The following is a 17,656-nucleotide window of genomic DNA, read 5'->3' as shown; positions in this document are numbered from 1 at the left end:
ATTGGTCACAAAAGTGGACATCAATTCAAAAGTTATCGTTAGCTTAACTCATTCTCTGGCAAATTTAAATATTAAATGTTATATGATTTAAAATGTTATTGTATTGTTATAAATTGAGTTGAATGCAATGTTATTAGGTTAATAAAATAGTTAAAACAATGCTGTAGGATTTGTTTTGTTACTTTAGGTAAATAGCCAATGGCGGGGCATCATGAAAAAATATAACTCACTTAGCGCCACATTGGGTCGAGCAGTGCCATAGTAAATGCATGACATCATGCCTATAGTGATTAATGGACTGTTTTTAGAACATGACCCACAAACAAGGCTTGGTTTATTTGACTTGACCCTAGTGTGTATATTGTTATCACAATCGTTCACATTCACAGGGCAGCACACATGAATGATAAAATATGTGAACCCGCCACAATATTAGACATACTTCTGTACTATGATAATGCAATAAAAGAAATGAATGAAAACACATTCTAAATTTCCTGAATTAAATATAAAGCAGTGTTGAGAGATTGACACACTCCCCCCCAAAAAAACGTTTTGGTTACAGATACCAGTCAGATGAACAACGAGGATGTTTTTTTATATTTGCAGTGAAAAACGGAAATATTCAAAGCAAACAAACAGACAAAAGAAATACTTTTAATTATTGTTTTATACTGGTGAAAAATAAATCCTTCATGTTGAACACAAAATTTAATATCGGATCACACAGTGGCATAAAGAGAGATGACTAGGACACAGTAGAGGTGGTGAGACTCGTGATTGTAAATGAAACATATTGATTTATTATTATTATCTATTCCACAGCAAGACTCCCATCCTCTGGATCCCAAACCCAAAAATACATATATGGTTTATTGCAGCCTAAAATGTTACTACATTAGGAAACAAACACAGACCACCCAGGTAGAATGAGATGCTCAATTTTAAGTCTTTCTAATTGTGGTTGTAGGTCATCTGTAGTGACACAACTACTATATATTTTGATTACCTTGTTAAGCCATGCATTTTATTCTTTTTTTAATCAAACAAAATATTCTCCATTACTTACATAACATAATATGTGGGAATGCATTCACATGCATTCACACATAATTCAAAAACACAGCCAGCGCTGAAGAATCTCTATTATGATGTTAAGGCTGCCATCTAGTGTTTTCAGAATGAATAACTTTTTCTTTTCTTTTCTTTTTTTTTTTTTAACTAACTCTGGCACTTACACAGTCTGTAGGGGAAATCAAAGAACAGCTCAACAGCAACATTTAAACTGGAATATGTGTTAGTTGGCCCAACACAAATAACAAAAGGTGTATGTACTGTACCAGAGGTGGGTAGAGGAGCCCAAAAAAATACTCAAGTAAGAGTGGCGTTAAGTCAACTTAATATAACTCAAGTAAAAGTAAAAAAGTATCCAGTGAAAAGGATACTCAAGTAATGAGTAACATTGTGACTAACTGCTTTTTTTTTTTTTTTTTTTTAAACAATGTTTTTTTTTTTTTCTCTCAGCACAAACTTACTGCTGGATAATAACCCATTACAGAAATACACTTATCCATATGAACTGCTGGATAATAACCCATTAATAACCTGGAGCGAGGAAAAAAAAAGACAGAACGGAGTTGCCCTCTAGTGGAGAAAATAGTTCCTAGTTTGAATAGTGAGTACTTCCTTCATTGTTACTATTATGAAATTAAAAGGCTCATATCTCTGGTTTTCCGTTCCAGAGAGAGGCTTAATTCTGCACTTTCCATTCATGTTGAGGGCATAGCTCTATGTCAAATACTTCCTTTTTTACGGTGCTTCAAAGACGCCACGTGATTGAACAGGCTGGCGTTATAGAACGGCAAGCTTACGTCAGATTGGTGTAATGGGATATTGTTGCGACGTCTGATTGGTGAAATTGGTAGAGCTACTCTTGGCATCGCTGACCAAAATAATATTAATATTAATACGTAGATGTAAAGAGGAAAAATGTAAGGACTGTTTTGTAGCCCAGAGTAAGAGTAACGTTTTTTTTTTTCTTTACAAATCTACTCAAGTAAAAGTATACTTTTAGAAGTATATTTTTTTCAAAAAGTTACTCAAATAAATGTAATGGAGTACATGTAAAGCATTACTACCCACTTCTGTACTGTACTTATTTCATACTATTTTTGTGTGAAAAGGCATTATGCACCAATTTTACTTCAAAATATGTCAGTTTGAAAAGAACAAAAACATAGATGGGCTACAATATTTTTTTTTCTTTAAACTAAACTACAAACCCAACTCCAGTGAACTACAGTACGTTCTGTTAAACATGAATTAAAAATAGAATACAAGGCTTTTCAAATCATGTTCAACCTTTATTTAATTCAATGCACTACCGAGACAAGATATTACATTTTCGAACTAACATTTTTTTAATAGCAAATAATCATCAACTACTGTAAGAATTTTATGGTACCAACATGTTCCACTGACATATTTACCACTTTCTTACCTCACCTTTTCTTTTGTACACTGTACGTGACGTGGCATATGGATAAAGTGGAGCAACTAATTGTGAGGGACAGTTCAAAATTTCGAAATTGGTGGCTTGGCAAAGTTATTTTATTTCCTGATAGAGACATCAAGCAAGCACGAGGAGAAGCAAATCCAAATGGGAAGATCAGAGCCAAGATTCAAAGCGGACAGGCTAACCACTGTTACCCATAACCAAACATATTACTCAAATTAAATAACCAGAAAGAAAAATGATTCCAAGCAATAGGCACCAAGAGTTGTAGGTTGTACTACGCATTGAGTGGTTGAGTGATGAGGGCACACTGATGGGAATTCCAAGTTTACACAGATGACAGTCTTTCCCACACAAGTCACAAGTGTCCATGTGACGTTGAACATCAGAATGATACAATGTCGCTGCTCTTCTTGCTATGAGACAATGGGACATAATCATTAATTTATTATCCGGAGGACAGCATGAGTATGCATGTCAGGCTTATCTGGAATGTTGAGAGCAATGATATGTTTTTATACACAATCTGGTTTGTCATGATAATTGTTGTTTGCATTTTATAACAGTCAAATTTAAACACAAGGTACTTACTAGGTTCATAGTAGTCATACACTTGTACTAGTGCATCCTGAATGTGAGCCACCTTAAAAACTCTGATCAAAGGAAGTTGGATGCAAACCTCAGACTTGTTGAGCTGGGAAAACATGAAATAATCCGATAATATCGGCCGATAAATGCCTTTTTCAGGGTCTCTGCAGGTTTCAACAAGCCAAATTTAAGACTTTTAAAGACTATTTTAAGACCATAATGAATACAATTTAAGAACCTATTTCACATCAATACTGGGAAAAAGTACAAAAGATTTGAAGGAAAATTGGAGGCCCAGAATTACTGATAAAGTATACGAATTTATCCACAGCTTAACCTAACTGAAAACACCAAGAATTTCTCTGTTGTGAATCAAGACTTGGCCACTTACCCATGGATGCAAGGACTGCAATTCGTTTTGTTTAAAGTTTTCGCTGCTGTTATGCTAACTAAGCTGTCAACAACAACAGCTTGTGGTGTTCGATAAATTCTGGCCAGCAGCATAGGTAGTTCCGCTTTGTAGTTACGTTATAGCTTCCTCAAAAATTGAAACATTCATAAGCGACACTGACATTTACGCATGTTCTGAATAAAAGTAAAGTCAATAGATTTTTATGAGGTTTCACGGTCGTATTTTATACCTTTTGTGAGATTTTAGGATAATTTTAGACAAATTCTTATTGTTGGATTTAAGAGTTTTTAAGACCCCGCAGATACCCTAACTTTAAAATGACATCGGATAATAATGACATTGGTTTTTCATGCTCGGTTTTGGGGCAATATTGGTGACATTTCATGAGAAACCTCAAAAAGGCAACATCAAACCTGTTCCTTATTAGGGTTCAGGAAATCAAGGCAGATTGATTTCAGTGTACAATATAATTATTGTACTTATTTTATTTGAAAAGTCATAGCCAATTGGTAGTCATATGTCAAACTTTTACCTCATTCACTGTATTGAAGTGGTGTGCCTTTGTTGTTATTTTGAGCCAGAAGAACTGTGTGAGCCATATGGGCAGTGCCTAATTGGCACTTTGTACTAGCACTCCATCCAAAAAACTGATGTTTGCACTATTTTGATTTCAACAATAAATATAATGGTGCAATACTGACACTTTTTCCATAACTTCAGTTGAAGTTGTTCTTTAATTTTTCACACAATGTTTATATGGAAATCCTCGTTTTTACAGTTTTTACATTTATCATTTTTAAAGCATTCAGTGGGGCATCGCAATACAATTAGCCATAAAATGTTAAGTCCACGACCGCATATATTGGTATGTTTGATATTGGTATCAGATTTTTGGAGTAGGACAATATTGGGGTATCGATTATGGGTTAAAAAGTCATTATCGGACCACTCTACATGAATCGAGAAAATTTAAAAGTAATAAGTTTTGTGTTTTAAGATCAACTATGGTGTGGGCCACCATCTATTGTGCTTAAATTATAACTAAGTGATATACCATTGCAGGCCACAATAATACACCAGATATTTTAAACCTTGTGCAATATCAAAAATTGCTCCCAGTCTGAATCATACAATTCATAAGAAAACAAAACATTGAGAAATCCATCCAAGCTTATCTCGACTAAAACAGCATATTCATCTTTTGGATATCTTTAGAAGTGCGGCCACTGGGTACGTTAAAAGAAAGAAAAAAAAAATCTTGAAAATCTCTCTTTAAAAAACGGGCATTGTGTGCTTGTTTAACAAAGCATATTATCAGTTTTTAATTCTCTAAATAAGTGTTACATGAAGCCTTGCGGATACAATTTGGGAGAACTGTCATCCTAAATTAATACTACGGGTGTAACGGTACATGTATTTGTATTGAATCGATTCGGTACGTGGTGCTCGGTTCGGAACGGAGGCGTACCAAACGAGTTTCTAACGTTATTTAACCCTTACTTTTCGAGGCTGTGAGTCGATCAGGTTACAGTTTCTTTATGTAGATTATATTTACTCCGTCTTCTCTACTATAATGAGGACCAACATGGTAGGACAGTATAACCCAGAAACGTCAACAGCGCGACAACATGGCCGCCACGAGAACGCAGTGAAACGCGGGCGTTAAAGTCAGTCAGCCAATGCACACCAGTCGCAGTGCGGCCGCGTGTTAGACGCGTCCCAGAAGCGGCTCAACACGACACACGCGAAAAGAACGGCAGAGTTTATTATTTTATGCGAGACGCGACCCTCCTGCGTCAATACTACTACCGGTAGCTAGGATCGGGCAGAACGGAAGTCACTCGTGTAAAAATACGGTGGATCCGGTCGATTTTCAAACTAATATGCAATCGTACCCCACTTTTTGAGTCCATCAGATCTCTTGAGTGGTAGATCGGGGCACAGTTGACTTCTCGTTGTTGATTTACTGCTGTCTTCTCTGCTATAATAACAACCAACACGGCCCCGTGTTGAATACAAAGCCCTCCTCCCACAACAAAACAAGTAGGAACTAATATTCACATAGGAACTAAAGTTACTGTATTTTTCAGACTATAAGTCACAGTTTTTTCCATAGTTTGGCTGGGGGTGCGACTTATACTCAGGAGCGACTTATGTGTGAAATTATTAACACATTATGATATTGTTATTATGTTATTTTGGTGTTTTGGAGTGACACTGAAGGTTTGGTAAACTTGTTAGCATGTTCTTTATGCTATAGTTATCTGAATAACTTAATAGCTATGGCCACGTTCGTGTTCTGCTTTTGGCAATGTGTGTTCAATTGTATTATTAACTTTTTTATATTGAAATGCATGCTTTTAGTTTGTGGCGCTTTCACGCCCACGTGGGGGCGCACTTGCACTTGCTTACGTGAAGAAGAGCGCTCACACGCCAGAAGAAGACCGACAGCTACGTAGCTCTGACTGAGTGGGCGAGTTAGCGAGAGAGAAACACAGCTGTGAACCTACGTTCATTGTTTATGTTTGTAAAATATCTCTACAGAGGCAACGCCTGTGTGTATCATCTTTTCTTGTATCATCTTTTCTGTTGTTGTTGTGTGTTTTCCACCCGCGATCGGACACTTAGAGCCAGTTGTGTGGTTGTTTGAATGATGCACTCATGCTAGCGAACGCATGCTTTTTTTTTCCTCTTCGTTGGGCATTTCATGGCTGGTGCGACTTATACTCAAGTGCGACTTGTAGTCCGCAAAATACGGTATACAACATAAAATATACAATATAAATGAATACTACATCTCATTTGTAAAATATAAACACATAATAAAATAAATAATAGCCCATTTAAATAAAATAAATGAATGGAATGAGCTAAAACACCCGTAATTAAATAATAAGAATAATATACAGATACTGCTTACACAATTAAATTTATTAATTTTTGTGTGGTGCTTTAACTTGAGAAAATCCACCAATAAATGAGGCATTTCATTTGTAAAATACATGTTAAAATCTTTGTCATTGGGCTTGCTTTTCTCTTTAGCACAGGACTTCTTTTTTCTTCTTTCTTTCAGAAAGAAAGCTGACCAATACGCAGGGTCTGAAAGGCAAATTGTTGTTGGAATATCTTTAAATACCCGCTACTTTTTGAGCAGAATTATAGCTTTGTATAGGCTAATGTTCCTATTGTTGAAAGCACAGAGGTGTGTAATAAACAACTAGCACATTTATATTTTGAATTTTGTTTTCTTACTGTACCGAAAATGAACCGAACCGTGACCTCAAAAGAGATTTTTGTGTACCGCTACACCCCTAATTAATACAGTACTTTCTCTAAATGAATGATTAAATACTTACAGAATCCAGGTAGAGAATAACTTTCTGAGGCAGTGTCTCCACCTTTCCTATTAATTGTTTTGGGGTAACAGCTCCAGGGGAGAGAGCAAAGCCACTGAGCAGACCTACATCCAGCACAACCATTCCTGTTTGAGCAATGTCTTGATTGGTCTTTAATCTGGTGAGGAAACAATGAAAAAAAGAAATCGAACAGTTCATTAGAATTATAATGAGATAGAAAAACATGACCGCAGAGGACAAATATTTGAGAAATTATAACCAGACAAAAACATTTTTCCTTATTATCCCTGAGGCTAGCCCCTTCAGCATTTCTACTGGATGCCATTCTTAATCAATAAGAATCTGACAAGGGACAACAATTACCAAATGTTAATAATAATTATAAAAATTTTTTTAAAAATTAAGAAAAAGTTTATTATTTTGTCTCATTTTGTTGCTAATGTCCTTCAAAATCAAAAGAAGAAAATAAGAGTCTTAAGATTGTTAACTCATACCTGTCAACCCGAGGCCGTTGGTAATCTTACAAATAGTGACATATGCCCTCACAAATTGGTGACTAATCTTACGTTTTATATAGCGTGCAATATGAAACAAAAATAAAACTCAATTTTTAAAATAATATGAATTTATTGATAATATTGTCACATATAACCTGGTGCAATCAAAGAACAATCAATATCTTCAGCTACATCATGATTACTAAAATTTAACAGTGACTTTTGTTATAATTCTATGTAGCACTTTTGGCAATTTGTATCATGTCTTTTGATGGCTGCGCTTCATGGCACTTCAGCACGCAATTCAGCTTGACTTGAAGGTAGTTCGTTAGTGTGTCCAATTATAAATTAAAAAGGTCAATTGATAAAATTAACTTACCGATGCAATCTTTGAGTCAGGAACATTTCTTTTGCTAATTCTGAGAAGTGATCAGCAATAGTTGCAGGCAAATTGTTTTCGGCAACAAATTGGCATAGCTTTTCATTCTGCAGACTGCATCTTTATGACCAGTGTTGCTAATCTTACTTTAAAAAAAAGTAATTAATTACAGTTACAAATTCTTTCTCCCCACATGTAATTGCGTTAGTAACTCAGTTACCTGAATGTAAGAGTAATTAGTTACTTGGCAAAGTAACTGGTGTTACCTTTCATGTTTTTTTTTTCTTCATTTAAAAACAAAACAAAAAAAAACATAGTAACCTTTGCTATGTTGGGAATTCATTTAATGTTGTGAATCAACCGTTAAAGTTGTTAAAATTGCTCCCATTTTTGCATCAGTTCCCTTCTGTCTACTTTCGACATGTGAAAGTTTTAAAACTGTTTCATCATTTAAAGATAAATTCAAGTCAAATTTTGCCGATTTAGGAGTCTTTCAGATAAAAAGTTACTTAGGTTTGCTAGGAAGGTTCACTACAACAAAGCGTTTCTGAGAAGTCTACTGCTTTAAGATGGCGGATGTTTACCAACGCCAGCAGGTGTATCATTTCGCATCTAGTTCATATACATGTGATATCTAGCGTAGCATCGTGTGGGCGTAGTTTGTAGGCTGTCGGCTCCAGTCAGGTATTATTGGAGCCACCTAGCCTAGCATCGCGTTTGCAATGGCGTCACAACTCCCTCTTTATCACTCCCGCTCTTCTCTCTCCGTCTCTTGACTTTTCTCGCATCATTCAACCAACATAACGCATAGTAATGCACATTGTCTCAGTGCCAAAACAGTGACAAAATCCGAACGGAGAAAAAAAAAAACGTAATGCATGAAAAACGCACAGATTTTGAATGTACGGCGTACACATTTAAAAATCAGTGCTCACTTGTACAAATTACGCCTAAGCCGTACAACTTGACAGGTATGGTTAGCTTAAATTGTAACTATTATGAAGTGACAAGAACCTTATTCAGATAATTTGGCTATATTGTCATTATAATTCTGATGTAAATGATTGATTTGCATACAAATTCTGGTACCCACTACTGACCAGGTCTCTTGCCACGATAGTTCACATTTCCCCTGCTTCCAATTGTAATTTCGTAAATTATATTAACAACAAATTCCCTTCAAATCAGTGCTATATTAATTTCTTCAAATGTATTTTAAACAAATTATGGGTTGTTTGTTTACTCTCAACTCAAGTATGCTGTCTGTGTTTGACTTTTTTTCCTGCCAAATTCAAGGTCTATTCCAGTTCAAATAAAAGCAGCTTACCTGACACACACTGATAACAACAAGTGATTTTTGTCTTTCCCGTCTGTCACATTCACATTTAATTCAAAAGCCTCCTGGTCTCTGGCATGCAAAAAGTGATTCTTTGAAAAGGCTGTGCTCTCCATGTTGTAAAAGACATTAATCTGGAAAGATTCATTTAAAACACACTGTTAGTTTTTATTATGATGAAACACTTTTTGTGTTCTTCGTGATACAGGTGCCAAATATTATAGAAGACACAAATGCACCACTAAACTACAGTATATAACATGTAGGAAAATTTACTGCGTCGTAATCACAGATGTTAATTCCAGCGTAATGAATTACAGACAGGAAAACAGGTGGAAGAGGTCTGAGATGGAAGAGTATTGCTTCTAAATTGGACAGGATGAAAAGATTAACCTATAACCAATGTCTTTTGAGTGGAATCATGTGGAGACACTAATGCAAACAAAACTCGAAACTACGCTATGTCTTCCAGATGTTAATCGACGGGAAGCCATCATGCTACATTTGCATTTAGCTGTTTTTTTGTTTTGGTATTAACAATGTAATACATTGTCTCATGCGCAGCTGCAGCTTTCACTTGACACAGGTCATGCTTTTGCAATTAACTGCTAATTAATGTAGAGTTCAATATATTGGTAACATTCCAACAATCAAAGTGATGATTGCAAGCTGACATAAGAGGACCACAAAAAAAATATATATATACATGATTGACCTGGAATATGGCAAATCCTCTTCCTTCCATGTATATTTCTAGTTGTACATCTTTGTCAGCATTGATCTAAAAAGGAACATACTCATCGTTACATAAAATTATTGAATTCATTAACATACAATATCTGTTCTTTACCTTTTGCTGCTGGTAGGTCAAATAGGTGGTGGAATTGATGGGAAACATAAATGAAGCATGTGGAGTAGATACAAAGAGACGGAGATCGATGGAGCTGGAGCCACTAAATGCAGCATAATAAGCCAGAGCCTGAAGGGCAACTATTGTGTCCTGAGAAGAAAAAGAATCAAGTTGGATCCACTCTAAGACATTCTGACAGCACTGCACAGCACCTTCCGCCACAGACTTTTCCACCCGTGCTATTGGAAGTGCAGATTGTGCTCATCAAAGTTTACCTGTGTTGTCCTGTAGCCACCCAAGAAGTTTCTTTGCTTGCTTAACCACTTTAGATATGGGATGCCCTCCACATAGCTTCCACGCCGAATATGTGCCAGCATCACATAGGAGGCCATTTCTATCTGAGATGAGTGTGGCCACCCCTTATGCAAGTTCAGCCCAGCAGAGGACGCCCACATCATAGTTTCTGTTAGCACAATAAAAATTAACCGGATCTCATGATTGTGAAATGTGTGAATTTTCTAAACAATTCAACTGAAGGTTATCTGTCAAAATAATTGTTTACATATCTGGTTGAATACTCCAGGGAATAAAATTTGTGTAATTGTTTGTTTTGACTGGCATTCATTTATAATAAATAGAAATATGATTCTGTGCATTCTCAAGTATCAAAGTCTTATGTAAACCACCTTGGTAGTCAGCTCTCCTGCTAAGTTAAGCCAGCACTGTGCTAGCCATTGAACTGTTGGCCAGAGCCAACGCGTACGCTGCCAAACACAGAGTGTAGTTACTGAGTGCGTCACTGGTTACTTTCCTCTCCAGGTACGTTTTGGTAAGGGACACACTGTTATAGTGCTTGTCCTATCAAAAAGAATAAGACAAAGGTGTCAAGTTAAGAGTTCATCCATAAGTGCACATTTAGTGTGAAATGGAATTGAATTACCACAAAGGTGTTGTTCTCCAGTAAGGCAATCATCACAAAAGCAGTGAGGGCTACAGGCTCATTGTTTAGTCCTTCTTGTATTTGTGTGTGCATCAAATTTCCCACCTCAAAGAACTGTCCCTGGGGACCCTGGGTGCCCATGAGCCAGGTTCTGGCCATTTCTATAACTGTTACATCAATCTGTATGTAGAGTTGGGCCTGAAGGAAGCACCTCAAGACAAAAGCTGTGAGCCTACAACAAATACAAATACTCAGTCCGTCTGACAACCATTTTTGTGTAAATACTAGGGCTGTGAAACGATTAAAATGTTTAATCGAGTTTATCACAGCTTAAAAATTAATTAATCTTAATTAATCACAATTCAAACCATCTATAAAATATGCCATATCTTTCTGTAAATTATTGTTGGCCCAAGACACAAGACGGATATATACAGTGCCTTGCAAAAGTATTCGGCCCCCTTGAACCTTGCAACCTTTCGCCACATTTCAGGCTTCAAACATAAAGATATAAAATTTTAATTTTTTGTCAAGAATCAACAACAAGTGGGACACAATCGTGAAGTGGAACAAAATTTATTGGATAATTTTAACTTTTTTAACGAATAAAAAACTGAAAAGTGGGGCGTGCAATATTATTCGGTCCCCTTGCGTTAATACTTTGTAGCGCCACCTTTTGCTCCAATTACAGCTGCAAGTCGCTTGGGGTGTGTTTCTATCAGTTTTGCACATCGAGACACTAACATTCTTGCCCATTCTTCCTTGCAAAACAGCTCGAGCTCAGTGAGGTTGGATGGAGAGTGTTTGTGAACAGCAGTCTTCAGCTCTTTCCACAGATTCTCCATTGGATTCAGGTCTGGACTTTGACTTGGCCATTCTAACACCTGGATACGTTTATTTTTGAACCATTCCATTGTAGATTTGGCTTTATGTTTTGGATCATTGTCCTGTTGGAAGATAAATCTCCGTCCCAGTCTCAGGTCTTGTGCAGATACAACAGGTTTTCTTCCAGAATGTTCCTGTATTTGGCTGCATCCATCTTCCCGTCAATTTTAACCATCTTCCCTGTCCCTGCTGAAGAAAAGCAGGCCCAAACCATGATGCTGCCACCACCATGTTTGACAGTGGGGATGGTGTGTTCAGGGTGATGAGCTGTGTTGCTTTTTCACCAAACATATCGTTTTGCATTGTGGCCAAAAAGTTCCATTTTGGTTTCATCTGACCAGAGCACCTTCTTCCACATGTTTGGTGTTTCTCCCAGGTGGCTTGTGGCAAACGAGACTTTTTATGGATATCTTTGAGAAATGGCTTTCTTCTTGCCACTCTTCCATAAAGGCCAGATTTGTGCAGTGTACGACTGATTGTTGTCCTATGGACAGACTCTCCCACCTCAGCTGTAGATCTCTGCAGTTCATCCAGAGTGATCATGGGCCTCTTGGCTGCATCTCTGATCAGTCTTCTCCTTGTTTGAGAAGAAAGTTTGGAAGGACGGCCGGGTCTTGGTAGATTTGCAGTGGTCTGATGCTCCTTCCATTTCAATATGATGGCTTGCACAGTGCTCCTTGAGATGTTTAAAGCTTGGGAAATCTTTTTGTATCCAAATCCGGCTTTAAACTTCTCCACAACAGTATCTCGGACCTGCCTGGTGTGTTCCTTGGTTTTCATAATGCTCTCTGCACTTTAAACAGAACCCTGAGACTATCACAGAGCAGGTGCATTTATACGGGGACTTGATTACACACATTTGGATTCTATTTATCATCATCGGTCATTTAGGACAACATTGGATCATTCAGAGATCCTCACTGAACTTCTGGAGTGAGTTTGCTGCACTGAAAGTAAAGGGGCCGAATAATATTGCACGCCCCACTTTTCAGTTTTTTATTAAAAAGTTTAAATTATCCAATAAATGTTCCACTTCACGATTGTGTCCCACTTGTTGTTGATTCTTGACAAAAAAATTACATTTCATATCTTTATGTTTGAAGCCTGAAATGTGGCGAAAGGTTGCAAGATTTAAGGGGGCCGAATACTTTTGCAAGGCACTGTACATTCTACATACTGTACATAAGTACTGTATTTGTTTATTATAACAATAAATCAACAAGATGGCATTAACATTATTAACATTCTGTTGAAGCGATCCATGGATAGAAAGACTTGTAGTTCTTAAAAGATAAATGTTAGTACAAGTTATAGAAATTTTATATTAAAACCCCCTCTTAATGTTTTCGTTTTAATAAAGTTTGTAAAATTTTCTATCAAAAAATAAACTAGTAGCTCGCCATTGTTGATGTCAATAATTACACAATGCTCATGGTGCTGAAACCCATAAAATGAGTCGCACCCAAGCGCCTGCAGAGGGCGACTAAACACCAAAAAACACAAGTAACAAGTGGAAATGACATTGTGCTCTCATTTTAATCATTTGAGCGGGGCATGTGCGCTAAATGCATCAAATATTTTAACGTGATTAATCAAAAAAAATAATTACTGCCTGTTAACGCGATAATTTTGACAGCCCTAGTAAATACATGAATGAAGAGTAATAATTTCATCACAAAAAAAGTTTTCAGCGGGTATCACATTCAACTTGAATGGAATGGAATCATAGGCAGAGTTTGACTTTTAGGGCAGGGGGGGCACAACATGTTGATGACCCCGAAACGCAGTGTCAGCAATAAAATTAACTTACAAGAATATTTATAATAACAAGTTGACAATGAAAGTCTTTTGTTTCCCCTCATTCTTGAGTGGAATTCTGAATCAGTCTGCTTAGGCAATACTTTTCGCCAAGATCGTCATCCATTGAATATGGTACGCCCGCTGGTGTCGTGCCAATGTAGTTACCCCTGTCAAAAATTGTATCCCCTGGGCGGAGCCATACGGAGGTAGATTTGTGTCTTTATTATTCAATCAAAAAAAAGTTGCTTCTATAAAAAAAAGTTGCTTCAATCAAAATATATATTTTCAATTAAAAAAAAATCACTTCAATAAAAAAAAAAAAAAGGTGTTTGAATGAAAAAATAAATTTGAAACTCAAACAAATGCACGTGAAAGCTAATTTTCTTTGATTGATTTTTTTTATTTTTGATTGAAGTCATGTTGATTTGTGTTTGGGCCACATTTTGGCTAGGACATTTTTGTCTTTATTATTCAATCAAAAAATAAGTTGCTTAAAAATATATATATTTTCAAAAAGAAAAAGCACTTCAATCAAAAAAAGTAAAATTTCAATCATAAAACGTTTTTGAATGCGAAAAAATATTTGAGATTGAATAAATTGCATTTGAACACTTGATTTTTCAAGTTTTCTTTGACTGAAGCAATCCTTTTTGTGTTTGGACCATATTATGGGTAGGACATTTGTGTCTAAATCAATCCCAAAAAAAGTTGCTCCAATCAGAAAAATATATATATTCTCAATCAAAGAAAAAAATCATTCGAAAAATAAAATTGCCCTCCCCTATTTTTGTTGTTGTTGAAAATTATATGCAAAGCAAATAACCGCCTAAGGTGCTAGCCACATGATTTGTTCGAAAAATATTTTTGACCCATTATAAAAATATATCATTTTTGTTGCAGTTTTATTGCTTTACAACTTTTATATACGTTATATAGGAAAATCTATTTCATGCAATGACACTTTTCAGCCATCAGGGGGGGGCATGAACGGAATGAAGTGAAATACTGTACCTTAATTATCATTATACACAGGTACAATGAAATGCAAAGTGGGATAGTCAGTGCAAAAGAAAAGAAGCAAGATATAAAATCTAATCGGAATCTATTTTTAAAAATAATAATAAATAAATAAATAAATAAATAAATAAATAAAGGATATAACAACATATCTAAATATATACAACGTAAGCAATGTAAAAAGAACAGGAGACAAACAGGTCGTATTGCCGTATTGCACATTGTGTGATGAATTGTGAATTGCTCATTATTTGTATTGAACACAAAGTACTACCAGTACACATATTGCACATTTGCATGATGAATAGTATATTGCATACGCTGAGTTGAGGAGAGTTATGACTTTGGCGAAAAGCTGTTTTGACTCTTTTTTTTCCCTTATTCACTTGTAGAGCCACCCCAACAGCAGAAGGTTGAACAGGGCAAAGCCAGGGTATGAACTGTCTTGGTTGATTGAAGTGGTTCTGCTGAGGCAGCGGGTGTTGTAGATTTGGATGTTATAAAAATGAATTTGATGGGGGTTAGTTTTGCATATAAATTATTAAAGTATCTCAATGATGGGTAAAGGAGACTAGCTACTATAAATCCTGTGTACCCCAGTGGCATATTACAATGACCTACCATGTGCTACCAGCAGGGTCTCGAGCACCAAAAGCACTAAAGGATCCATCATCTCGCTGGTAGGACAGCTGTCTCTGATACCCTGAATAAGAGCAATATTTAGTTATATAACTTACAGTATTATGGCAAGATTGTTAAAATGTGACTTCATACATTAGCTCCGCCATAAATAAAGATTTACCCTCTCCATTAAAAAACAAAAATCCTTAAAATGTTACCAGTTTTTATGAGAAAATATATTTTGAAATGAAAATAATATTGTTCCACCTTTTCACTCCACTCATTATGACATACCTTCAAGCATATAGCCCAAAGCTCTGTTTCTGAGCTCTCTATTTTCCTGTTTGGTCCTGTCGAGATACTGAAGCACATAAATATTTGGAGCAAAGTGGATCATATTCTGCTCCCCGCATCCAAGGGGCAATTGAACCAGTGAATCCAAGTGCTGGATGGACAAGGCCAATACATCACCTGTGTAGAGCAACTCAATGGTAAGGGAAACTTTAACTAGTAATAATATTTTCATTATACTGCTGCCCCCAGAAAGTGAAATATGGAGTAATAAACTGCAGAGATTTGTGAGTAAATTTAAATAGGAACACAATGTACTTATTTTAAATGCTGGTATATCCATTAGCCAAACCTTTTAGCCATACTTTAGCAGTACCAGCTATCAATTCAACAAATACTGAAGTGATTAATAATAATCATAATAAACGAAACCTGCATTGGCAAAATTGAAAAAGTTAAACAGCAATAGTGATGCAACTTTGTGTATATTCCACACACTCATTAAATCATTTGCAGGGGCATACCCACTAATACCACATTGGCTCTCTGACTGTCCTGCACCACATGTGGTGGTAAAGAGATGGAGATGGACTTGGAGTAGTTGTGGGTCAGTGGTTGTAGTTCCAGGAAGAATGTCTTTGAGAAGGACTGTTCAATTCCTTCAGGCTTCAGAAAAAAAGTAGAATTCATAAAGGACTGACATAGAATTGTTAACATAACTATACTAGTAATCATACCTGTCAAGTTGTACGGTTTCGGCGTAATGTGTACAAGTTGGCACTGATTTTTAAATGTGTACGCCGTACATTCAAAATCTGTGCTTTTTTTTGTGCATTACGTTTTTTTTTCTCCGTTCGGATTTTGTCATCATTTCGGCAACGAGACAATGTGCATTACTATGCGTTGCTACGTTGGTTGAATGTCGCGAGAAAAGTCAAGAGACGGAGAGAGAAGAGCGGGAGTGGGAAAGAGGGATTTGTGACGCCGTTTCAAACGTGATGCTAGGCTAGGTTAGGTTGCTCCAATAATACCTGACTGGAGCCGACAGCCTACAAACTACGCCCACATGATGCTACGCTAGATATCATATGTATATGAACTAGATGCGAAATGATACACCTGCCGGCGTTGGTAAACAGCCACCATCTTAAAGCAGTAGACCTCTCCGAAAGGATCTGTTGTAGTGAATCTTCTTAGCGAACCTAAGTAACTTTTTATCTAAAATATTCCTAAATCGGCAAAATTTGACTTGAATCTATCTTTAAATGAAGAAACAGTTTTAAAACTTTCGGGAATTAATGCAAAAACAGGAGCAATTTTAACAACTTTAACGGTTGATTCCCAACATTAAATGAATTCCCAACATAGCTAAGGTAACAAGGTTTTGGTTTTTTTTGAAGAAAAAAAACATCAAGAACTAACACCAGTTACTTTGCCAAGTAACAAATTACTCTTACATTCAGGTACCTGAGTTACTAACTCAATTACTTTTTGGGAGAAATTATTTGTAACTGTAATTAATTACTTTTTTAAAAGTAAGATTAACAACACTGGTCATAAAGATGCAGTCTGCAGAATGAAAAGCTATGCTGTGACGAAAGCGAAGATTTTATCCTGCCAATTTGTTGACGAAAACAATTTGCCTGCAAGTATTGCTGATCACTTCTCAGAATTAGCAAAAGAAATGTTCCCTGACTTAAAGATTGCATCGGTAAGTTCATTTTATCAATTGACCTTTTAATTTATAATTGGACACACATGGCGTGTTGAAGTGCCATGAAGTGTAGCCATCAAAAGACATGATAAAAATTGCCAAAAGTGCTACATACAATTATAACAAAAGTCACTGTTAAATTTTAGTAATCATGATGTAGCTGAAGATATCGATTGCTCTTTGATTGCACCAGGTTATATGTGACAATATTACCAATAAATTCATATTATTTTGAAAATTGAGTTTAATTTTGTTTCATATTGCACGCTATATAAAACGTAAGATTAGTCACCAATTTGTAAGGGCATACGTCACTATTTGTAAGATTGCTAACGGCCTCGGGTTGACAGGTATGCTAGTATATGCACTTTATACAATATTAATTTGTATCACTAGCTCTAGATATTAAGATATACTGTATAATTTTATGTACTGATAAATAATACTGCTTTCTG

At 36.2% G+C, this 17,656-nt stretch overlaps 2 protein-coding genes across 2 annotated transcripts in view; both read right to left on the bottom strand.

Moving 5' to 3' along the window:
• Positions 1-1,603: 1,603 nt before the first annotated feature.
• LOC130930569 (CD109 antigen-like) lies at positions 1,604-10,610 on the bottom strand. The gene is made up of 7 exons (XM_057858523.1): positions 10,209-10,610; positions 9,934-10,083; positions 9,799-9,864; positions 9,075-9,217; positions 6,872-7,028; positions 3,107-3,209; positions 1,604-2,931 (listed from the first exon to the last, which is right to left on the bottom strand). Exons 1-7 carry the CDS (start codon positions 10,389-10,391, stop codon positions 2,729-2,731), a joined length of 1,005 nt encoding a protein of 334 aa, XP_057714506.1. The 5' UTR covers positions 10,392-10,610; the 3' UTR covers positions 1,604-2,728.
• LOC130930568 (CD109 antigen-like) overlaps positions 10,292-17,656 on the bottom strand; it is a 23,027-nt gene continuing 15,662 nt past the window's right edge. The window contains exons 19-24 of the mRNA XM_057858521.1: positions 16,012-16,153; positions 15,491-15,667; positions 15,197-15,278; positions 10,874-11,105; positions 10,620-10,791; positions 10,292-10,396 (exon numbers count right to left, since the gene is read on the bottom strand). Of these exons, the coding sequence (XP_057714504.1) occupies positions 10,645-10,791; positions 10,874-11,105; positions 15,197-15,278; positions 15,491-15,667; positions 16,012-16,153 (780 nt within the window). The 3' untranslated portion in view covers positions 10,292-10,396; positions 10,620-10,644. The remainder of the gene's footprint in view (positions 10,397-10,619; positions 10,792-10,873; positions 11,106-15,196; positions 15,279-15,490; positions 15,668-16,011; positions 16,154-17,656) is intronic.

The sequence above is a fragment of the Corythoichthys intestinalis genome, chromosome 15 (genome assembly GCF_030265065.1).
Source record: "Corythoichthys intestinalis isolate RoL2023-P3 chromosome 15, ASM3026506v1, whole genome shotgun sequence".
Classification (NCBI taxonomy): Eukaryota; Metazoa; Chordata; class Actinopteri; order Syngnathiformes; family Syngnathidae; genus Corythoichthys; species Corythoichthys intestinalis.
The sequence above is the reverse complement of the archived record's forward strand: the minus strand, read 5'-3'. Positions and strand labels throughout refer to the sequence as shown.